General features: G+C 43.0%; 1 protein-coding gene across 9 annotated transcripts in view; it reads left to right on the forward strand.

Moving 5' to 3' along the window:
- ZNF827 (zinc finger protein 827) overlaps window positions 1–25401 on the forward strand; it is a 162749-nt gene that overhangs the window by 102734 nt on the left and 34614 nt on the right. For all 9 annotated transcript variants that reach the window (XM_081304778.1, XM_081304773.1, XM_081304772.1 and 6 more), the window contains exon 8: window positions 3122–3225. In XM_081304778.1, the coding sequence (XP_081160904.1) occupies window positions 3122–3225 (104 nt within the window). The remainder of the gene's footprint in view (window positions 1–3121; window positions 3226–25401) is intronic.

The following is a 25401-nucleotide window of genomic DNA, read 5'->3' on the forward strand; positions in this document are numbered from 1 at the left end:
CTCTTTCTAGGCTTGGTTTTCAACGTGCCCGTCATCTTTACCTGCCTTCTCTTCTAAGCTCTTCCCTCTTCTGCAGGGGCCACTGCTGGCTTGCAGCAACGGCCACCAGCATCACCATGTTCCCTGTGGATTGCTGCTCTGTCTTCTGCAAGTCCCCCAGTCCTCGCTGCCACACAGAGCATCCTGAAGCCAGAGTCCTTACTTGAGATGCTGCAGTTCTTGCTCTACTGTTGGGACAAAGCCACAGTCCCTGCCCTGGGGTTCAGCCTCAGCTCCTCACTGGGCTTTCTCCCACCTGGGCAGACTGGCTGTAATCTCAGTGGTGCCCGAGCATGTTCCCCAGCTCCTTGGAAGCCCAGCAGCCTGATTCTCTATTTTTCTCAGTGGGCTCCTGCAGAAAGGCCCTTGCTGGCCTCCCCGGCCGGGCCAGCCCTGTGGTGCACTGTGCCCTCTCCTGCACAGCTGAGGCCACCTGTGCACATCCCATTTATGGATGGAGTTGGTCTTCCAGCTCCCTGAGACCCCCAGCCATAGCCAGCTGCTGACCCTTCTGTTCCCAGGGCCTGGCGTGTCATAGGCACTCGCTGAGCAGTTACTGTAAAACAGAGGGCAGCCACTGTAACAACTGTAGTCATTACTGTAAAAATGAAGCTGGTGCCATGTTTCTCAGTGGCACTGCTATTTCTAGGCACCCTTTTTGGAGATGGCTCTTGGCCCTCTTGGTGTTCCCAAAGGGGAGTCAGCATTTCAGAACTACAGGTCCATGAGCTCCCCTGAACCTGCAGACTCCAGGCACTTTCTACAGCCAGAGTCACTATCGTGCAAAAGGCTGTGGCCTGACCTTCTCCCTGTGCCCCTGCAGTGTTTCCCATGTGGACTGGAAACTCAGACACCAGGGTGTCACTGTCACCTAGTGTATGAGCTTCAGAGCGAATCATGTTGGAATTGAGCAGGGTTGCACTAGGTTCAACTGGCAATCTTACGTTCCCCTTAGAAGGTCTTGATCCTTAGCAAGATTTTTAATGGAAGGATTGAAAATTAGCCGAATCCCCCAGCACCTAACCAACTCTTCAAAATCAGAGTGGCCTTTCCTCCATTAATTTTGTAATGGCTTTAATACAAAGGGAACTTTACCCTTTTACTTAACTTCTGTGGAAAAGTTGATTCATTTATGCTCCCCTTTGGGCTATAGAGAGAACCAAGTTAAAACAATATAGTCCCCATTTATTGAGCACTCACTGTTTGCCAGACACTATGCAAAGTACATTCCATGTACCCTCCCTAATCCTCCAGTTCCTATGTGAGATGCCCATACATTATCATTCCATTTTGTAGACAAGATGAAGGCTCGGAGAAGTTAAGTAATTTGTCAAATGTCACACAGCTCCTAAGTGCATGCCTACTCTCCAGTGCATGCACTTAGCCACCATGGTTTGCTGCTTCATCTTTCAAAGTGTTTCTATAGCTTGTAATTTACAAGGTATTTGGTATAAAAGTACAAATCTACCCTTTCCCTTCTCCCCACCCCTAGCCTATAGCCAGTTTTTGTCATTCACTTGTTTGTTTTTGTGGCACAAGGGATTGAACTCAAGTGCACTGTACCATTGAACCACATCCCCAGCTTTTTTTTTTTTGAGACAGGGTCTCATAAGTTTCCCAGAAAGGTTGCCATCCTCCTACCTCAGCTTTCTGAGTAGCTGGGATTACAGGTGTGCACCACTAGGCCCGACTAGCCAGTTCAGTTTTTTAGTCTATTTAAATTGTTTCGTGTTTATGATATAAATCAAAAGCATGCCAGGCACAATTGCATTAAATCTAGCCTAACAGTCACGCGAAAACTCTATTATCTATCAATGTATATTTTACTTTAAAAAAAAAGCCTTTCAATTTCATCTTAATAATCCCCTTTTAATATTCAATAATAGTGATCATAGCCTCGCGCCACGTTTTGAAAAGCCCTAGGCGTGTGCTCTCTGGCGTCCGTTTCTTCCTCCAAGTTGCGGTTTGCAGGGGGCGGATCCCTTAATGGGACGTTTCCCCGCCTACTGGGAAGGTTCAGCCAATCAGAGGCCCTGTAGGCCTTGGGGGTGGGGCTTGAGAAGGAGCCGAGTGCTTCCCCTCCGGCTCCAGTTCTGGCTCCGCCTTCCCCTGAGCAGGCACTCCAGCCTGCCTCTGCCATTCGCCAGGTGACCCCGGTCCCAGGGCTTCGTTGTCCCCCTCCCGTCCCTGGGTTGGGTTACTGCCCCATGGACCTTCCACCGCCTGGACACCTGGTTCTCCGGTTCAGTTTTCTCGGGTGTACATAGGGCTCCCCGTTTTCCAGGTTGACGCTGATGGATGCTGCCGTATTCTGACTTGGGATTGCCATACTTTTTTTTTTTTTTAACTGTTTATTTTAGAGGGATGGAAGGTGGGCCCCATGACTGGGTTAGAACCCCTTCATTAACAGCATCCAAACCTTTGCCTTCGCTGTGGCTGAGGTACGAGGGGAAAGCCCTGGCTGGAGTCTGGTGGTCCTGCTTCTCAGTCCAGCTGGTGCAGTAGGGGCTCAGGGTTGCTCCGCTGTTCTCAGGTTTCACTCCTGCAGCCTAAACCCAATTCCTGGTTATGGTTGCAGTTGCAGTTTCTGTGGTGACCAGAGTCCCTCAAGGTCAGATGACAGATTTTGGGTGAACCAGGCCTGGCAATTCCATCTCCACAATGGAGGAAATAGAAAGAAAGAAAAGAAAAAAAAAAAAAAACAGATAAGGCCTTTCTGATTCTGACCCAGGCAGTTGGTCTTTATTTGGGCAAACCATACTGAGAAAGCATTGAGCAAGAGTAAAATGACCACTTGGTTGCCCCCTCAATGAGTTCAACAGTGTTTCAAAGGTGATGATTAATCTGTGCATCCTAAATATAAAGCCAATAGGCAGAATGGACAGATGGCACTTGTCTTTCTCTGTCTTAAATACAATATCATCATCTTTGAACATTATTTAAAGCAACACCTTGTGCAGTATTTTGTGTGTGTGTGTGTGTGTGTGTATTTGGGTCCAGATGCTCTGGGTATCTTAAATAACTTTAATTTACTGAAATAACCTTAATTTACTAAACCTCACTCCTCCTCCCCCACCCCCAGCCCTTTCTTTTCAGAAGACACATTTAGACAATCACCATTCACCTCCAATTCAAAAGATCTGCTGCCCAGTGAGTCTGTGCTTCACGGAAGAATATCCGCTCCAGGTATGGAACCAGAATTGACTTTGTTCTTCTATTGGTTGCTTAAGAACAGCTTTTCTGAAATGTATGGATTTTCAGATATTTGAGCTAATGTGTTCTAGTTGTTTCCATGAAGGGAAGTTTTTGAAAAGAACATGAAACACCATTTAAACAGCCACAAATATTTATTAAAACAAGATGTGGACGGTGATGACCTCTTCATCTTTTCTTTAAGAGGTGATTGTTCTTACTTGTTGGTATTTTGTCCATACAGTGAATTTCTTTTTCTTTAAAATAGTAAAGTATAAACTGAAAATAATTTGTCTACATGCTGTCAGGAGGTTGGGCAAGCAGCAAGATAGGGAAGGACTGTGGTAAGAACATTAGTCCCCATTCTGGCTAGTCGTAACTCTGGCAGGGTGTGGGCTGCTACCGAGACCACTTTGGTTTCCATAGAAGCAACATAGCTGATCAAGAAAATCTTCACCACCCAGATTGCATCTCTCTTCCAAGACATGTATCTACATGTATCCATCCAAAGCTCTTGTTTGCTTTTTCAGCCATCGGTATGCATTTCTTACCCATTCTTCCTCTTTCATTTCTCCTTTCCAGAGTTTAAAAAAAAAAAAAAGTGGCACTGTCCTTTTATCTGCAGCATGGCCACCCCTTAGGGCTCATGTGTGAGCTCTCGGGGTTATTATGAAATGAGAACATGGGAGACCATTCACTGGAGTCCACAACCCCTCCCCACTTTTCACCCCAGTCTCATCACCAGCCTAGCAGCCAGGAACTTCTCAGCTGTCACTCCATCCAGCTGCTGACAGAATCTCAGAAGCATTGGCGAAGGGTGAAAGAGGATCCTTGTCCAGGAGAACAGAGTGGGAGACCAACCATATGTGGGTTAGGAAGAGCTCACCATGGGGTTGTTGGCTCCAGTAATCCCTCAAGATAAAATTCAGGTGTTTTCCATCTCCCCAAGGAGGCTCATATCATAGGGCACTGGAGGATTGATTAATATTTGCGGTGTGCAGAGTCAGGTAACTTATATCTTCTAAAATGTAGGCTTGGGGTACCATAGGTCAGTGGAAATGTTTGGACACACATTAAGGTATTGTCATGGGGGATCCATCTCTTCTCATCTGCATGCATCTAGCCAGGTCCAGGTACCTACATGTTCTTTAGGCCTGACAGGCACAACTTTTCAATTCAACCCTCAGAAATAACATGCTTACACAAGAGCACATTACATAATAATAGCTAGTTCCAGAGGTGGAAAGAAATTCCACTTAGTTTATGTCTTCCTTCGCTAACAGGGCTCTTAGAACTACTGTTACTTCCCACAGTGTCATTTTGAATAGCCATCTCCCTGGTCCCAAAATTATTGCCCCGCTGTTAAGTTGATGGATTGTGACTTTCTAATGTCAAAATAACTGCCTAGGAATTGCCTGTTATAGTGCTATGACCCATTCGGCCTGCATCCCATGATGTATGTACGAGCCCGAGCCCTGTGTCGCTTGCGTAGTGTTTGGCTTGGCTGTGTTTAAGAAGGGCTTATTGGTCAAGTTCAGAAGAGTGATACTAGTATATGTTTAACTGTGTGTAGAAGTTTGTTTTTTTTTTTTTTTTTTTTTCCTGTGGAGCACTTTATAGACTTAGGTTACACATTAGATAAACTCACACTTAAGTGTTTAACTCTTATTTGGCTGGGGGTGGGAAGGGAGTAGATCAGCCTAACTGGGATTTTTAAAAATGTAAATCCACCCTACTAAGGATAATCCCAGAAGACAACCAAAATGATTACTACACATCTACATTTTGCTAAAATAAGCAACTCAATGGGGACTTTTGTTTCCTAATAGCAAGGTGAAAATGCTTTAGAAATAGAGCTGGAATTGGAAAATTTGTAAATGCTAGGGCAGCCTTATGATCATGAAATTCTCATAATCTGAACACAGTATGGTAAGGAAAGCCTCAGTAATTTGGTCTAACTGTGGAGAAGACCAATGTGAATTAACCAAAATCTGCAATATGGAGACTTTTAAAGAAAAACGTATCATCTAAAGTCTGGACAGTATAAATGGCCATGGTAAACCTACTACAGCTCCTTAATCCTGTAACACAATTCTGAAGTGAAAAAAAATAAAAAAAGCTTTTTGAATAAACTATTCTGTGACCAAACAGAATGGAAAGCTATTTATATATTACAACAAGGGAGAAATTCATATGTTTTGTTGGAGACATATCAACATCCTTGATGAATGCTGCTCCAGTGCTGTTTGGATGCTACCTAAAATACGTTGGATGTACTGTATCATCATCCTGAAATCAGAGAAACTGTGAATCCCGAGATACATCTGGCCCTAAGGGGTCTCAGGTAGATATTGTGGACCTACATTTATCCAGTACTCTGCTAAATCCAATGCTGGGAACAGGGAACTTGAAGCTACAGAGTTGAGAATCTCAAAGTCCTGGGGTAAAAGAGTCAGGAATATTTACAGAAAAATTTGGAAGACCATTGGAGCAGCAGATGGCTGAATATTGGAGGGTGTGGTAAGAGGGCCCCAGTGAGAGTCTTCTAGCTCTGGGGTAGCATCATCAGTGAGGGCTGGGCTACAGAGGAGGAGGAGGGGGACAGGAAGTGGACAGGCCAAATCAACTGGCTTAGGAGACTGCTCCGCTTTTCCGTAAGAGGGGTGAACCAGGGCATGACAGTAGCTGTGCAGAAATGAAGAAGCCGGAAAGGAGACCACCAGGTAGATAATTTGTTGTTAGTATATAAATGAAAGCCATGGGATCCTTAGAAATCTTCTCCCAGCTAGTTTAAACATTGCCATTAAAATATTATTTCTACTCTTTATTTACTTAGCAAACCTCTTCTTTCTACAGAAAATACAAAGATAAATGTCAGCCCAGAGAATGATCTTAGGTTCCCAATTGGTAGAGACCATAAGTAATGAGGCTTACTGTGCCTGTCCAGGCTAAGAAATCCCCTAGAAATCCCCAGCAAATGCTGCAAACACGCAGCATTACTTCAACAATGTATCTTGGATGCCGGTATATACTGCTGTAGTCTGGATTTGAAATGTACCCTCCTTCCCCAGAGGCTCATGTGTTAAAGGCTTGGTCCTCAGCATGGCACTGTTGTGTGTGTGTGTGGGGGGGGGTGCCTTTAAGAGGTGGGGCCTAGTGGAAGAAAGTTAGATCATTGGGAACTTGCTCTTAAAGAGAATATTGGGACCCTTCTCTCTGTCTCTCTCTCTCTCTCTCTCCCCATCTCCCTCCCTCCCTCCCTCTCTCTACTTCCTGGCAACCATGAGGTGAACAGGCCCTTCTGCCATATGTACTGTACTGTCTCAGGCCCAAAGCAACCGGGCCCAGTGACATGGACGAAGCCTCTGAAACTGTGAGCTTTTCCTAGCAATGGAAGGCTGACTAACCTGCTCGTGGGATGGAATTCTCTTCCAGGTACCTTCCAAGTAAAGCCAGGGGGCAGGCAGGCAGGGGAGGTACCAAAGGGGAGAATCATTTCAGGTGGAAGAAGTCTGAGCCTGAGGGGTCCCTGGTAGAGTCAGGTTTTGGGACCGGGTTTCAGCCTGATGGAGAAAGAGGGATGCAGCCAGAGGAAGAGCAGAGTAGGATAAGGGTGGTAGAACCGTGCGCTGTGAAGAAATCCAGAATAGCACAGTTAACTAGGCTTTTGCCTTTGGCAGATGGTATCCGAAACTCACAGCTGCCACCGAAGCTGAGAAACAGAATAAACACAGAGCCTCACGGTGTCCTGGCCACAGTTGCTGCCAGTATTTCTAGACTGACTTTCCTAAGAGCCACAGAATGGTCAGGAGCCCAGACCTAACATGGTCACTTGTCTTTAGTGGTGATATCAGGAGTCCGAGAGAGAGAGAGAGAGAGAGAGAGAGAGAGAGAGAGAGAGAGAGAGAGTGTGTGTGTGTGTGTGTGTTTTGCTGGGGATGGAACTCAGGGCCTCAAACATCCTAGGCAAGTGCTCTACCACTGAGCTACACGACCAACCCCCAAATCCTTATTAAACTGACAAGGTAACAACCACTGTCACCTCCTGCTAGAGAGATGAGGGGACAAAACACCCTTCATGCCATGAATGGATTACTGAGTGCACCCTGGGCGGTGGTGTTGCTGGTGGCAATTTTGCAAAGGAAATAAGAGCTTTCCTGTTGTCAGTGAGAGAAATTACCGACTGTGTATAATTTAATGTACTTTGTTTAATTTATAGTGGTCTCACTTGTACAAGATTTACCTTAATAGAAGAAAGCTTCTGAAGTCAGGTGTTTTTCAGGGCACCTGGGGCTGTCCTGTATTAAAAATAGACCCATTAGAGTTGCCTCTACAGCTATGTATACTTTGCCATTACCTTTGAATAAAGAAGGGTTATTAAGGTAACCATATAAGAGCACGTTTCCTTACAGCTTCTTGAAGCTTCAATTCTGCATTATTATGATTTTGAAGTCACAGTGTGTTTGCTCTGTATTAATCCAAAAAAACAAAAATACAACCAGAGTGGGTGTGAAGGGAAAAGTGGGTCTCCATGGGATTCTTTCATGGTGTTGGGAGCCGCTGGTGCTTCTGTTTGTTATTTCAGATGGAGCCTGAAGTTTAGATGATGGGAAACAAATCAGCAATTATATTTGTAAATCTATACCCCCATTCTTTTCTAACTTGCCTTAAAAAACTTTTTGTTATTATTTATATCCTACTACTAATAATAAAAACATTAGCACCCCTTCAAAAACAAGCTTATTTGGGTAGGCAGTAGAGAAACGGGGTTCCTTTCAGGATTAGGTGTGCCATATCGGGATTTGATGTTAAATCAAAAAACGAGTTTAGAATTGTCTGCCTTGTTCCCAGGCTGATTCATGATCCATTTTCCTCTCTCTGCTCTGCCCATCCATCTAATCCAAGTAGCACCATGTCATATACTTTTCTGAAATCTAAATAAATGATGCTTTGCATTCCAGTACCACCTGCAAGAACCCTCAGCCTGCTGTGGCCACATAGAAAAGACCATTTTAAGACAGTTGGCTTGAAAGATAAGTCTTAATGTGCATGTGTCGCTTTCCTGCATATTGAGACTTCCCAGCACCAAGAGACAGAGACAGACACAGAGATACAAAACCATCCCAGATTTCAGCACAGTGTTCTCTTCAATCCTTTCTCAAATACAGCAGATTCTTTTTAAATTCAGACTGAGTCGTAGGTAAACAATATAACATCGGGTGCTGGTGTGTATCTTTTCACTTCCAGGCCTTTTGGATGACACAGATTCATTCTGTGTCGGTCACCAAGGATCTACTGAGTTGTCAGGCTCAGGACCCTGTTATCGCATTTACTTCTGGAAACAACTCAAGGAGACATGGGAATTATCCAGTTTACAGATGACTAAATGGAGACTCGGATGATTTAATAACTTGTTCCAAGTCATCGAGTTGGCAAGTGGCAGCGCAGGAATTCAAGCCCAGGAGTGCACAGTGCATTTTCTCTCTCTCTCTGCCCCACTGTGCCGCCTACTAAGCCAGATGATGTGTCACCAGCCAGTGAACAGAAGGGCACCCGCCCTGGCATTTACCCACATGCATCCACAGCACCTGGCATTTTAATGACTAGGGATGGCCTGCCTGCCTTAAGTTAGGAAGAGAAAGTAGTCTTTAAGTAAGATATTTGGAAGAATTTACATGATAAGTATTTACTGTTTCTTACTATAGTCTGATTCCATTTCTGTCTTTTCTCTCTTCCTTTAATGCCTTGTAATGTCATAATTGCTTGAAATATTTGTCTCACTTTGAACTTTAGTAGATTTTTTTTTTCTGTGATGGGGCTTGAACCCAGTGGCACTTTACCACTAAGTTATATCCCCAGCCCTTTTTCTTTTTTATGTAGAAACAGGGTTTCACAAAGTTGCTCAGGCTGGCCTCAAGTTTATGATCCTCCTACCTCGGCCTCCTGAGTTGATGGGATTACAGGTGTGTGCCTGCCATGCACCTGGCAAGACCTCCAAAGATTTTAATGCTTCACCTGATTCCTAAAAATGGATTTTACAAAGTTGCATTATAATATCTGGTTAAATAAATAAAATGCAACATGCTGAACTCATTGGTGATTTGGTCATCAATGCAGAAGAGAAAGTTCTAGACTGGGATTTGGAGAACGTGGGTTTAGTCCTAACCCGCTTTCCAGTAGAAGGGGATTAGGTCTCCAAACTCCTTCCACATCCCCTCTATTTCAAGAGCCCTGTCATCTGCCATGGCAGGATAACTTCATCTCCACTTTCCTTTTGGTCTTTTTAGGGCCCTGTTTGCGATAGGGGAAAATCAGAGTCTAATTTAGGAGCTTCATTCCTAACCTGCTGCTGCCTGCTCTGAGAGCTAGGGAAAGGACAAGTCCCCCCAAGTCTTCCCCCAGAGACACAGTGTTGGGCAGGGGTAGTGGCTGTGAGCAGCACAGGCGTGGCTTCTAGGTAGCCACATGTTCCGTTTCTTTTTCTGGCTGCCGACGACATGTATAGATAATTTTTTTTGGAGATTCATTGAGCTGGGTACTTAATGACACTATTTCTGCATTTGTCAAGGCCACTTGGCTTATTGACAAATAAGTGTACTTGATGGCCTAGTGCTCACCTCCTGACCATGATAGGAGTGCAGAGCTTCCGACCACAGATTTCAGTTACACAACCTGCAGTTTACAGGAGAATTTCTATTTGAATCACAGGCGGGTGGCCCTGAACTGAGGACACCCAGGTGGGTATATCCACTTTCTGTTGTGTTTCAAATCTGAAAACTCTTCCACACTGTTTCTAGCCTTCCTTAAGATATAGTCTGCAGTTGTTGGCTAGAGAGAACGTTTTACAGTTACAGCTTTTCCTGATGCAGGTAACATTATTTGGGGTTAAAAATTGTGTGTTCCAAGTAGCTTCATCTGTGCCTCACCAAAGGGCTTTGTCTTAGTGTAGATGTTTTCCAAAGTAAAGTAGTTGACTTCATTGAGCTCTGTTGGTAGAGAAAGGTCTTTCAAAAGGCACTGTCACCTTTGTGTCTGAGTTAGCCCTTCTCAAACCTTTAACTAATTAAAGTAATTAAATTGTTGGTCTGTACTGGTCATTGTAAAAGCTGGTAACCTTTACAAAAGAGAAATTAGTATCCAGTTTAGATGCCTCACCTGGGGTGTCTAGAAAAATCCAAAAAGATAGAGGGGGAAGAAGAAGTGATTGTTTGGGAGGCCCTTTGACCCCTTCCCATCAGGCACATGAGTTGAGTCACTTGATATCAAAGACAGGCATCAACGCTCTTGTATAGGTACTTGGTAGGAAATGGTCCAAAAGCCCTTTTAAAAATCCAGTTTGAGGACTATATTTTCCAGGCCAGGTGACCCCCAGGGCTGTAGCCACCTTGGCTTGATCTCATATCTTCCTCTGAACGAGCAAATACATAGATGCTCACATAATATATTCCAAATGCTGTTTATTGGGCCTCAGCAGTGCCTATGGTTGTGTTTTTACTTTTGCAAGAATATTTAGACACCTTGAGAATGAGTCGTGCTGTAAAAGGACAAATTCCTGTGTATGTGTAACGGATGATGGAGAGTATTTGTTTGAAAATTGCAATGGACTGACCCCGGCTTCAGTTTGGGACTGGCTTAATTCAATCCACCAGGCCTTTTCTCTACATGCACTATGTTCTTCCATTCCTTTGCTATCAAAAATACATATTCTCATTTCATGCAATTTCTTCCTTGTGTCATTTCTTCTCAGGGCAGCGACTGCCCTCTGGTAACCAGGGTAGAGGGAAAAAAAAAAAACCAGAAAGGTCATTCCATTCACAAACTGGTCTATCTGTTTTCATTCAGACGAATCCATTCTGTATTCCCATATGTAGGCCAGACGGGTGCCCCTCTGTGAGAGAGAAAGATGCCCCCACATCACACCACGGTCCTTTTTGGATAGAGAGCTAATGAAATGACGGTCCTCCTTCTCCCTCATTTAGTGAGTGGCCCTTAGCCGTACTTAGCTTTTCTGAGTTGATCATTCAGAAATCAAAGACTTAACCAGAAGAGCCAGAGGGTGGTCATTCTTTGTACTTGTGTAATATTGGGTTCCACTCGCCGTCCCCGGGTGTTCTGCTGAGACCCCTCACACAGAGGTCCCTGGAGCTCCTTTGAAGTCAGCAGGTCCCCCACGGAACTCATCATTTCTCCGACCTGTCAGTCTCCACAGACCTCCTCCCCAAAAGGAACTCACGAACGAATGCAGACCTTCCCCTTCCGTTTTTCTCAGTTGATAACGTCATCATGACCCACCACAGGTCAACCCTAAGTTCAGACTCCATTTGTCTGGGTTCCCCCAGACGCAGACTGTGAGACGAAGGCTTGAGAGCAGTTAGGTGTCTTAGGAAGTGAGACCAGGAAGCACTGACAAGGCCTCGGGACACGAGCCAGGGAAACAAGACGGTCATCAAGTGGACATTAGGCAACAGGTTACCAGCATGACGACCGGGGGTGAATTTCCCTCGTGCTGTAGTTTGGATCTTGAATGTTCCCAAAAGCCCATGAATGAAGGCTCGGTCGCCAGCCTGTGGGGCTGTTAGGAGGTGAACCTTTATGAGGTGAGGCCTAGTGGGAGAAATTTAGGTCATTAGGGACAGGCCCTGTGTTTCTCCCTTTGCTTCCGGCCACCATGATGTCAGTGGCTTCCTCTGTCACTCCCACCATGGAGTACTGCCTAAGCACAGGTCCAGAGGCAGCGGGGCCAAGTGACCATGAACTGAAACCTCCTGAAGCGTGAACTGAAATAAACCTTTTCTCCTTGTAAGTTGATTTTCTCTAGTATTTTGTCATAGTGACAGAAAGCTGATGAGGGAACTATGGGTAGGGTAGGAATGTAGGATACGCACTTGGGAGTTTCCTACCTGACAGATGAGAGGGCTGGGATATTCATACAGTCACTGGTTAAAGCTACTCCCAAGAGAGTGAATTCCCCCACAGCCTGCTCTGCCACACAGGCTAAGTCTTCAATAGCCCTTGGAAAATCTATGAAGGTGCTAGGAGTGGGAAGTGAGGTATGGAAGCATGAAGGCAAGGAAGTAACTAGAGAGGGGTGTCAGGGCTATTGTGCCACCATCTTTTGTCATTGCCTCTTCTTTGCCCTCCACTTCCATACCATGACCACGGCCTCCTACATTGGTGTGTCTCCTAGATCTTTCTGAGTGTGTTCTTTTCATCCAGTCCCACTGCCAACACTTTTATTCAAGTCTCCATCGCCGGTTCTCACTGTAACAACCACCCCTGGCTGTTCTCCCTGTCCCAGCGTCAACCCCTCTGATCCCTTCTCTCCATCCTGCAACCAGACTCTTCTTTCCAGAAGCAGGTCTCATGGTGTCATCCCTGGGGCCTTCCCATGTCTCCACGATAAGCTCTGGTCTTTGCATGCACATGCACCTTGTCCCCAAATGCAACTTTTTTTTTTTTAAATCAGTAGTCTCTGCTTTCTTTGGAAGCCATTTTCTAGAATCCCAGAACTGTAGCAGGTGGCACTTCCTCTATGCCCTTAGGTATTTGCAGTTTCTTGTTTTCTCCTCAGCCTTCTGGTTTAGGTACAAGCTTTTTGTTGAGCATAAACTTTCTTGTTGGCCATTATCTCAGAAGCTTGCCCCCCAAATAGTTGCTCAACAAATCTCGGGTGAAAGAAAGTATGTTGTTGAAAGACCGTGTTGTTTGTAGAACTGTAATCTTCTTAAATGTTTTAAAGAGATTTCATGAGACTTCGATTATAACACATATCTGTCTCTTGCTGCAAACCAAAAGGGATCCCTTTACAAATACAGCTGGTCCCTCTAACCAGTGGGCATGTTCCCACTGTCACCAAGTGACCCCCCTTACCATAAAATGTTCTACTGTGGCAGGAGAGAGACTGCAGGCTACCGTGTGTCCACTTTTTCAACTTAGATTCAGCACTATTCTGCCAACCCCCAAAGGGGCAGGAGCGATGAGGTACAAGAAGACTTCAGGGGTGTGATGTGAAACCAAGGCACCAACCTGCAGTCCCAGCTACGTGGGAGGCTGAGGCAGGAGGATCACTTGAGCGCAGGAATTCAGAGCCAGCCTGGACAACAAAGAGAGATCTTGTCTCAAAACAAAACAAAGCAAAATTTAATGTGAAAACCCAATGCTGATGAAAATCTAGCACTGATTTTGAGGTAATCAGGTAGTAATAAATTTCCAGTCATAAAATTCCCTGTCATTGAGTTATATGTTGAAGTTTGGGATTAATTAGAATTATTATTTTTTATTTTTTTAATTGTTGACAGATCTTTATTTTATTTATTTGTTTATATGTGGTGCTGAGGATCAAACCCAGTGCCTCACATATGCCAGGCAAGTGTGCTACCAATGAGCCCCAGCCCAAGACCAAATTAGAATTATATCATGTAGAATTTTTTTTCCATCTTTGATCTAACAAGTGTTTTTCAAGAACACTGTTATTAAAGGAGTGGTTTTTATTTTTTTTTTTTTTTGAGGTACTTTTCACTGACCTAGAGACTGTCAAGCTCTGAAATACATCTGCAGCCCTTTGTATTTTTTTATTTTGAGCCAGGGTCTTGCTAAGTTACCCAGGGTGGCCTTGAACTTGTGATCCTCCTGCCTCAGTCAACCCAGCAGCAGGGATCAGGAGTGTGTACCACCACGCCCAGAAAAATAAGCTTCTATTTTTAATGGAAATTATGTAATTGAAGGACAGTTTTATATTTTGACCAAATACTTCAGCAGTTCACACAGGAGTCTCCCCATCGACATAGTGGAAACCACGTGAGAGAGATCTGAATGTCTGGGATACTGCAGCCACCCATGAGATGGGAATATGGTTTTTTTTTTTCTTTCAAGTTATTAAAGAAAAAGGATGCATGACACTTTCCTCTTGCTTGGGAAATACATCCCGCATGTTGTGTTCTGGCACTTTCCCAGTTGTCTCTGACACACGAAGAGAGAAACAGTTTTCTCCAGCCGCTAGGCTGCCCACCTCCCTAGTCTGGAAATGAGTGCAGAGGGGGCTAGGGAGGCCAGGGCCACCCGCACAGCCCTTCCTGCCCGAGGCTGCCTACCCTCAAATGCCTCTTCATCCTATCCTATCTCAATCTTCTCCTCCCTGTAAGCCATTTTGGGGCTTCCTTAAGGGAAGAATTGTGTTAAATACTCTAACTTATGTTAAATCCTGAGCGGATTGCATTCTCTAAGTTACAGAGCAGTAAACGCTCTGTGTGACTTTGTGAACTGGTTGATGTGCCATGCTGTTAGTTCAGCCTGTAAATTGACTTGAGCAAATTCTTCTAAAGTAGGTGCTTTGCAGCATAAAGACCTGAAGACAAACTGAATAAGTGGGTAGGGGACTGGTGAAATAAAGCATGCAACATTCCATGGGAAAGCCCATAGCCATTGAAAAAGGAAGGAAGAGGATAGGTAAGAACTCATTTGAAAAGATGTCCAAGACATAGAAAAAACTGGCTGCAGACAATAGGTGTGTGACATGATGACATGATCCCATTGGATTTAAAGAGGCAGTACCTTTTATGCACACGCAACGTGCTTGTTCATGCACAGATCATCTCTTGACCGGTAACCTGACGGTGGAGCTCCACTGAAGAACAGAAGGCAGAAGGGTGTAAATGAGAGATGTCCTTCTGTTTTCAGTTTATGCTTTTCTGTTTAATTCACATTACTTTTGTAATTTTTAAAGGTTAAGAAGAGTAAAATGGAAAACCCTCGTGTTCAAATCTTTTCTTTTTTATTTTGAGAATATTTCTGGCATTTAGAGAGATAATTTGGAGCCAATCTCTAAAATGAACTACTCAAAAATATAGAGAAGGCAGTAATTCTTAGCTTTTTTCCTTCAGTGAGCTCCCCTAATTAAAAGCCAAAGTTACATGAGGTTTTCTTAGAGTTCATGAGAATATAAATCAGGTTACACATCCCAATGAATTTGTAAAAATGTGAGCACAAGGGAAAAAGGATCAGAAAGGAGAAAATGTAGAAATGTTGACTTTACTCAGTTTAGTTTCAAGTGCTTGTTACTTAGATTTTATGGACTTTCATTTTATAATAATCATATGTTACTTTTATAATCAGAAAATGTCAATAAGTTCTTTCAGTTCTGAACAAAGGAATAACCATCTTGGATATTCTCATACTAAATGCCTGACACCAAATCCCTGTGGACATTTCTGTCTTCCAACTCTGCCTGCAGCTTGGGACAAGGTCAACTTGGGCAGAACCATATTTAAATATGACAGTAGACCTAGAAAGCAGCAAAAGTGAATGGAGGTGTTTTGAGCCAGAAGAGATGACAGTGTTGGGGCCGGCTGCAATGGCACATGCCTGACATTCCAGTGGCTTGGAAGGCTGAGGCAGGAGTATCACAAGTTCAAAGCCAGCCTCAGCGACTTAGCAAGACCCTGTCTCTAAGTAAAATATAAAAAAGGTCTGTGGATGTGGCTCAGTGGTTAAGCACCCCTGGATTCAATCTAGTACAGAGAGAGAGAGAGAGAGAGAGATGACAGTGTTGGAGATAAAAACTCAAGGGGATCATCTTTGGGACACAGAACTGATCCTAAGATATCAAAGTACTTGTGACTTAGGAGTGCTGTTCTGATGGCCTGTGTGTTGGCGCCTGCCCAGCTCATGATCTTTTCCTCTTAAGACGTGCAGGCTCTGGTACCTTTTCCCACCAGGGGCTTTCCAGTCACAATGACTCATCCAGCTGCAGAGTCTGGTTTCCCGCCCTGGGTATCCAGGGGATGACTCACTGCCATCAGCCACTTCTTTTTTAACTTCAGTGGAATTAGGCTGGGGGTCTTTCAGTTGAAAGATTCATGAATGGGTGGGTCCCAGCAAAGAGGCAAGAGGCGGTGAGGTTATCTGTGAAGTCAGCTGTAGGATGGGAATGGGAAGGAGGCCAGGAAACGGGATAATTAGAGAGTGGGAGAGCTCTGAGATGGAATGATTTACAAAAAAAAAAAAAAAAAGATTTAAGTTCAAACCCTGGCTGCCCGTCTCCACAGCGTGGAGGCAGGAATTGATTGGTGACGTGGATTTTAGGTAACCATTTTGTGGCAAGATGACTCAGACCAATTATTTTTTGCTCACTAATTCTGCGTGTACTATATAGGCAGTTGCCAGGAGAAAAAAACAGAGGAAAAGTTTTCTGGGGAGGGGGAGGGACGAGTAAAAAGAAGAAAAAGAAAAAATAAATGTGTACCCTTACAAATGCTTTTAACGTGTAGGCATGCTTTCGGTATGTGAGAGTTATTTTGGACACTATTTTTGGTCAAATTGTTTTTCATTTTTATGAAAAATGTTAATTTTTAAAGCACTTCGGTCTATCTCCCAACTGTTACTTTTATCACTCGAAAATGTGGTATTTTAAAAATACCATCACTGGTGTCATACTAAGACTTGCTTTGGATTACACGCCTTTCATAGTAATTAATTTTTTTTTTTGAGAAGACATTTAGACATGAAAAAGGAAAAATGAAGGTTCCACCAACATGTTCCTAGCAGTTGTCTTTGTGTGATGATGTGAATTTTGGTTGTGGGTTTTTCTGTTTTGTTTTGGTTTGGTTTTGGTTCGGTTTGGTTTTCTTCACTTGTCTTTTTTTCTTCTATAATGAGCATGAAACAATTTTTATAAAGAAAAATTGAACTTTTTTAGAGGGAGTAAGATGTTGGGGAATGGAACGAACAAGATTAATGATGTTTTGAATTATAGGTCATAAATACCATAACAACTATGGTCACATACAGGATGGGTCTTTGTTGGAGGCTCTACACATCTTGTGTAACAGTGAACACATTTTGGTAGTAATTTCAGAAATTTTAAGGCTATGCATGATCTAAGTTGTTAACAAAGAGCTTTGAAAGCCTCATGAAATATAAATATGACCAAAGTCACTTAATAGCTCCTTTCAGTTTGGGGATTTACTAAACTCAGGCAAGGAATGATTGATGTTTGATGATGGTCACTTCTTTTTAACCTTATGCAGAAAATTAATTAATTAAATTTATCTCAGGGCACCAGGTACCATAAAGGAACTGCACAGTTATATCAAGCAGTTATATCAAGAAGCATAGCAAATGTTCAGATTTCTGTTGCATCTATTTCATTTCCTAGCGTGAGAGGTCGCTTAGTGAAGGCATCACAGTGGCTGCAGACGGGTTCATTGACTTTCCCTGGGGATTATTGTTGTTCTTCTCCATCAGTGACAGAGGATATAGAGATGTTATGGAATTGGGATTAAATATGGAAGGCTCTGAGTATCTTTAAGTATTTGGTGAGCAGTGTGAGAGGCTTGTGAGGTGTATGTACCACTGAGTGAAAAGATGGTCATTCATTGCACACATACTTCTTCACCTGCTATTATGTGCCAGGTTCTTTTTAGGTCCTAAGAAACAGCAGTGAACATTCAAAAGGCCCTGTCTTTATGAGGTTTACACCCTAGAGGGGGCGCAGACAATAAACGTGTATTATATAAATATAATACATATGTTATATTTATACATATATATACATATATATTTATGATATACTGACCTTGTTCTTAGTCCATTTTCTGTTGCTGTAACAAAACACTTGAGAATGGGTAATGTATAAAGAGTAGAAATTTATTTGGTTCACAGTTCTGGAGACTAGAGCATAGCACCAGCATCTGCTTGGCATCTGCCAAGGCTCTTCTTGATGAATCATAACATGCCAGGGGGCAGCACATGGTGAGATGGGTGGAGCATTCAGTGTGGCTCTCTTTTCCTCTTCTTGTAAAGCCACTAATGCCATTAGGGGGGGCCCACCCTCATGACATCATTTAATTCTAATAACCTCCCAAAGGCCCTACATTTATATATGAATGAATTTGGGCATTAAGTTTCCAACAAATGAACTTTCAGGGGACACATTCATCCCATAGCAAACATCATGGAAGAAAAAAAAAAAGCCATGTAGAAGAGGGGGTTTGTAAAGGGGCCAAGGTGGGTGGTCAGTGAGACTCCCCAGGAAGGTACAGTTCAAGCAGCTGCCGAAAGCTGGTGTGGGAGCAAGACCAGGGAAGAGTGCTCTGGTGAAGAGGGCGGCCCGTCACCCAGGGGCCCTGAGGTGGGGTGAGCCTCCAAATACTTCTCTCATTTTATTTTCCTTATTGTTAAGTTATAAAAGAGGGATTCTGTTTTATTATGTTTGGTTGAAATTCTGGATTTTTTTTTCTTGATCAGTTAAAAATGACTAGTTATTTACTTATAGAAAAAAAAAAGACTACAAAACTCATTCTGATAACAACAACAACAAAAGGCCCCGAAAGTTGTAGAACTTGGAATCAGAATGTTTTTTCAAAATGACAAATTCATTATCTAGAATTTATTCTAGAGAAGGGAATGCCTTCATTAGAAAGATGAATTTAGCTTCACACAAGAATCGCTCCAGCATTATTTATAAAGAGCTATGTCAGAGAACCATGAATTCACCAGTAAAACTGCAAATTACTCTAACAGATGCTTACAAAACGTGCCTAGAGGCTATTGTGCATGTGGGTCTTGCCAGTACTGCCACTGAAGAGGGGATTTATAGTCCTAAAACCACTAATGATGGCATTTTCTAAATGTTATACCAAATTATATTGTGGAAGACAACAGCATCCATTATTTACAATGGAATTCTTAAATATTTGTTATGTGCATCCAGTACTGACAGTCAAAAGGACTCGTTTACGCTAGTACAAAATATGCATTTTGGAAGGAAGCCTTTGCCTTTTCTTCACTCCTGGAAGTAGTACCTAATGTGGAGCTTCTTTGCCTGCCCTACTCAGAAAAAGCCCCTAAGTACAAAACTATTCAAAGCCTGGTTACTAAGGAAATGATCCCCACCCCCAGAGGGCCCAGTTCCAGACAGCCTCACAGCCACAGATCCCCCTTCCCACCCACCTCTCATCATCTTCAGATGCTGAAATACCCTTAAAAATATTTTGGTTGTCATCCCTGATATCTGAGGAAATGTAGATTCTCCATCGACTTTTCAAGACTTGCCTTACGTAAATCCATGGAGCTCAATGCTGGAAATATGTCATAGTCCCTGGAAGAGAGGAGGTGATGATCTCGTCTAGACCCGTCTCTGTGCCCTTCTTCAACCCCATGCAGGGGCTGTTTGCTGGGACAGGGAGTGAGATGGGAAGTGTCGTGAGGCACTAGTGTGTTCCTCGCTGGGAAGCTGAGCCAGAGAGCGAGTCTGAGTTAGTTCCCTCCGGCGTGGTGCAAGCTTCAAAACTCAGAATACCCTGTCAAAGGCAGAGGGTTGTGAACAGAGGAACAACCTTTAAAAGTGGTCCAGTTACATCCATTTTCACTTACTGTGTGTGCACACGCATGTGTACGTGTGCCCATTCGTGTCCTTTTGGCAGGTGGGAACACCCCTGTCAGAATCTCTAAGAGGATTTTGCTGTTTTAAATAGAAATTTCCATTGAAGAGACATCAGAGTTTAAAAAAAAGAAAACTCTTGGTTGGCTGAAACGAGCAGATTGCTCCTCAGCAGCGGTGGCCCCTCTTCAAGGTTGCACAAGCACAGAGTCGAACAAGTTACGACCAAAAAGAAATGAAGCTAGAGAAAACTGCATCTGTTTGGAGAAACTCAATTTGTTTTGTTGTGCATAAATAACCCGACCAGGATATGAGTGCCCCGCTCGCTGTGAATGCATTTAAGTCATTTTCATTTGATTGGGGAACTGGGGTAAACTTGCAGACAGACCTTTGGGAAATCACTGCCGGCTCAAGCTACATGACATTCCTGGCTCTGTTAAGTTCCTAGCGTCTTGGGGAGTCCTATACAGTGATTTGTGAGGAATCCTTTGATCATTTGAAAAACCTCCTCTCTGCTCAGAAGGAAGGTAGAAGAGGTGTCTGGTTGGACTGTGCGCTTGACGTTCTCACGATGACCACATCAGCTCTGTACCTCCCACGCTGGGTCCCCGTCACCTTCTAAATCATTTCGCCAACAGCTGGATTCCAACATGACTGCCTTCATTTGTGCATCTGAAAAATTAGGAGCGATCCTGATCCACTGATGGCTAGCAGAGCCACGATTTTCTTTCCCTCTTGACGGTGGTCGGCAGCTTGATCTCGTTTTGTTCATGTTGCTGAGTCTAATGGGATTAGAAAAAAAATTATAAAAGAGGAATTTTGAAATCCGCATTAGGAAGAGTAATTTGTCATTTGATTTTGGTTTCAGTAGACTGGAACCCTTGAGACCTTTGGTCAGAACAGCGTAGGTGGAACAGTGTGTTGAATTGGTGGCTTTCCACTTTTTAGACAAAATCTAGTGTCAGTTACACCTGTTTGTATGCATGTACTAATGAGGATGTAGAATAGATAGAAATAGGTCCTCTGGTAAGTTGGTAAGGGACGATGATAAGGGGAAAATTGGAAAGGAGGGAGGGATAAAATAAAGAAAGAACACAGACAATGAAGGACTAATCAATCTTCATACATGAACGAGGCCTAGCATTTTTTGATCTATACTATTTAATTCATCCTTTGCAAAAATACTGGTTGAGACTCACTAAGGTCATCCCATCATCTGCCAGTGGATCACAACCAGAAATCTGACTGGAATATTGGTCTGACCAGTAAGGAAGCCGGGAGCCCCCACCTTTGACTTTCCCCTGGTCCAAGCTGCCTCGGGGACCCTAACTACCGCCTTTGTGACAGCTGCTTTGGTTCTCACTGAGCGGCTGGTTGGTGGACCCAAATGCCCGTCCTGTTAAGGTGGTCACATCACTCCTGAACCCAACCATCGAATCTGTGACTAAACAGAATGAACAAAGCAAAAGGAACCAAACCCTTTCCCAGTGGAGTTTGATAATATTCTGCTTTGCATCTTGGGAGAAAGAAAACGTAATGGTGTTTTATATTTGAGTGAACCTCACTGAAGAACAGTGTCTCTGAGGTGCTTTTCATAGTCTTACTTTAAGTAACAGTAAAGTGAGCTTAACGGGGAGAGAAAAGACAGAGGACATTTTTAAAACTCTGCATTTAGCCATTAATTGAGCTCTGAGAGCCCTCAGTGAACTAGCCTTTGGTTCTGCACCTTCTTGGACAGATATAGGTAGCTGTGACAAAGTCCAGCTTTCATTCTTTTTCAGTGTATTAGGTAAGGGACAGATGACCCAGTGTGTCACCTTTGACTTCCATCTTTTAAAATGATCCCTTCCTATGGAGAGCAGATACTCCCCTACCCGCTCCGTTAATGGTCAGAATGGTCAGATTGAAATAGGAAGTGTTTGGGTTGCTGGAGGTGACGGATTGCAGCAATCAACTAAGCTTTTAAAAGCATACATATTGAAAAGAGAAGATACGTCTTGGATTCCGCCCACTCCAGAAATCAGCAAAGAGAGAATTCTCTCAATTAAACCATGATATAATATCCATCCCACCCTTGGGGCATTACTTCTGCTATGTTGATGCAAATGGGCATCACATTGACAGGCTTCCCACGCCCTGGCAATCATTAATTATGCCAAAGGTGCTGGGGATCGGTATAGTGATTCAGAAGGAATGCAAGTTGACAACTTTTACCTCACCTTGCTCTGGAGTACCATCTCAGGACCGGTGACAGGCCTGATGTGTCTCTTTACAGTGTTTTTGCCCCACACTCTTTATAATAGGAAAGAGGTTTTTCAAAATGATTTTTGCTCTGAATTCGCTGATCTCATGGAATGTGAAGAGCCATTGCTAAGTCTTATGAGAAAATCAGAGAAGATGGCGTGTGGGGCTAAAGCAGCTTATACTTGAAAATATCTGCAAATGATTTTCACTTATTATAAATATATAATATTGACACATCTGTAGATATGGTGCCAGCAAAATAAAAATGCTAAAGGACATTTAAAAGGGCAGTGGTCTCAATTCTGACAGAGCCAGATTCTCTAGTCTCGTGAATGTCTATAAAAGAACACTATTCACACACTAAAATAGTGGATTTTTTTTTTAACTTCACATAGGCAATTATTTCCATCTTACTCTTAGAGAGAGGAAGTCAAACGGATAGTTAAATGTGCTTGGAATTATGCCTATGACTTTTTTACTGTCCTGTGAATTTTCTTATTGAAACCTCGGTGAACTTCTTCATTTAAAAAATAAGAATCAGTTCATTCTCTTTGCCCCTGGTAATCACCAGGGCACCACTGTCATTGCAACTTCATTAAGAACCTACCTGTCTATATCTCTTGCAGCCTTTGAATTGTCAGTCTTTCTCAAAATCTGCAACTTACAGCCTTAGATGGATCCTTCCCAACTGGGAGCCTCTGTGTCCCTTGGACATTTGGCAGGGCCTGGGGCCTGGTGTTATTTTAATTGCCTAATTAGGGAGAAGGTTCTACTGGTATTTGGTAGATGAAGTTGGGATACCATTCAACATCCCTTGGTCCACAGGATCAGCCCTACAACAAAGAATTTCTGGTCCAAAATGTGTATAGTGCTGAAGTTGAGAAATCCTACATCAAGTGTTGGCAGAGGTACATACGGGCACATATTAGAAACAGGACTCCCCGACCAGATATACAGATTAAATAATGCACTTGTGGAAATTTCTCAGGTTTCTAGCCTATGGTTTGGTTATTTATCACTCTGTTTACATTTGTTCTTGTTTGATGAGGAATATCTGGGTGGGCTAGGGGTGCAGCTCAGTGCTACCACTGAACTCTTTCTTAACAGGCACAAGGCCCTGAGTTCCATCCCCAGCACTGCAAACAAAAAACAAGCCACAACAAAACACCTATATAGGTATACACCATATACACTGACTGAGCATACTTTAAATGATAAATTTATTATGTATGTTAATTGTAAGGGTTTGATGGCTGTCAGAATCCCAAATAGCAGTGGCTTAAATAATTTGGAAGTTTATTTCTCTTTTGTTTAGAAGTCCACATGCCTCCAGGGTGTTTAAGCTCCTTCTCCCTTGTTCTGCCAGTGTTTGCGCACAGCCTGTGTTTCATGGTGTGATGTGGCTGCTTCGGTTCTCTCCATCACATTCACCTCCTATATAGCAGGAAAGCAAGAAGGAAGTCAAGGGCATACTTTCCTTTTAAGAATACAACCCAGAGGATGTCCACATTACTTCCAGTCATCCTGTTGCCTGGAACTTGGCCACCCCTGGCTCTTGTCTGGGATAGTATGCTGGCCATCTGTGTGCCCAGCTAAAACTCAGGAGTTCCTTTGTTAAAGAAAGGAGAAAGCATGGATGTTGGAGGACAGCTAGCTGTCTCTGCCTCAGGTGTCTTGTTTAGGTTAATTCAAGGTCAGGAACTGGAAGGCTGGTTAATAATTCCAGATGGCCTTTGGTCAGGATAGAGTTCAGTGTCTGCAGTGGCCTGTTATTTCACTGTTATGTTAATTCTGAACAGTTGACTCTGTGCCTGGACTCCCTCATTTGTAAATCTCTAATAATAATAAAAAATAATACCTAACTCTGAGGGTGGGTGGATTAATAGAATAATGGAGTATTATATACATAAAATCCCCAGAACAGGGAGTCAGCGCAGCCGAGCCCTCTCCACATCACTGCAGGACTTCCTGCATCTGACTCAGGGGTTGCTGCCAGCCCATTTGAGCCTTAACTCATTAAGCACATTAATGTCATTTGGTCTTTAAATCAATAAATATTGGTTACTCTGACCTGGTTTTGTATCATAGCCACCATTATCCTGTCCTTAATAAAGTATCAAAATATGAGATTTGATTTGATATTGAAACTAATGCTAAATTGGCATGAGAAGGGCATATGCTAACTTTTTTTTAACGTTGTAGATGGATACAATGCCTTTATTTTATTCCTTTATTTTTATGTGGTGCTGAGGATGGAACCCAGTGCCTCACACATGCTAGGCAAGCTCTGTAGCACTGAGCTACAGCCCTAGCCCTTATGCCAACTTTTTGACCACTGGGTTGCCCGCCTCTGAGCTCAGAGCCACATGGGTGGACAACTATGAACTCGGTGTAGGCAAAGGATGTATCACCTGACATTTGACCCTTTCTGCACAAATGCCAGAGAGTCCTGGTCTGATCCAAGAAAGTTCATGAAACTCATGATAATTCTTCCTAAATTCCTTTGTAAAGACATTTAAAAACTCATAGTGGAAAAATTTCAGCTAAAAAAAAAAAATGATCTACAATCGGCAGTGGCTGTCTTATCTGTTAGAGTACTTCAGCACCACATAGCCAATAGCCTTCCCTGAAATTCTGCTCATCAGCTATAAGAAGCATCAAGACTAAATAATGTTAGAACATCTGTGAAGATACAAACATCCATGCACACACACACAGAGGACATCCTGCGTTCATGGGCGAGTAGTGGAGCCCCTACAGCACGTGTGTTTGCTGTTAGGTCATTACATACTTTTTATTAGAGTGAAATATGAAAGCAGGCCAGTATCTCACCTACTCTACAATGATAGAAATGCTTGTCATGTCTATTTGAATGGAGCAGGATATATTTTCTATGGGTTTTAACATACTCTGGTGTGGACATGAAGTTATTAGGGAGAGCTGTACTCCTGTACACAAACTTTTGTCTTGGTTTTCCTCTCAAAATGTCTTTCAAGGCAAATTTAAAATTAATACAGTGCTCTCTAACTTACCAAAGGGTGGTTGTCAAACATCTTCAGCAAAATCATAATGATATTAGAAGCCCGTCCCCCCAAAAAAAAGTTTCTCGAAGTCTTTTTGGTCCTTACAACAGGAAATTTAGTAAAACGATTCTGCATCCATCTAATCATAGATTCAGTGGGAGAGAATGATGGTGACCTGTTTATGATGGCAGTTTATATTATTATCAACAGAAAATGATAAAGAAAACCATTCCACACAGTAATTTGGAAATGAATGTTATTTACACCGACTGGCATCAAAAATCTTTGCTAGGCTGGCTAAAATTGAAAAATGCTCAGAGGGAATGTGGGTTTAACAACAATACAATGCAAATTTGCAGAATAAATTATTTCCACTACACCACAGAAGCCAACTATCACAGTCAAATGCTTAAAATTAATTCAAAGACTTGAAGTAGCAAGTTTTAGAGTTTGGGTTTCTCCAAGCAAAAGAAGAATTCCACTCTTATCCTTTTTCTTATTTAAAACAATGAATATAGGAAATAA

Source organism: Spermophilus citellus, assembly GCF_964194105.1.
Source record: "Spermophilus citellus genome assembly, chromosome: 8".
Lineage (NCBI taxonomy): Eukaryota > Metazoa > Chordata > Mammalia > Rodentia > Sciuridae > Spermophilus > Spermophilus citellus.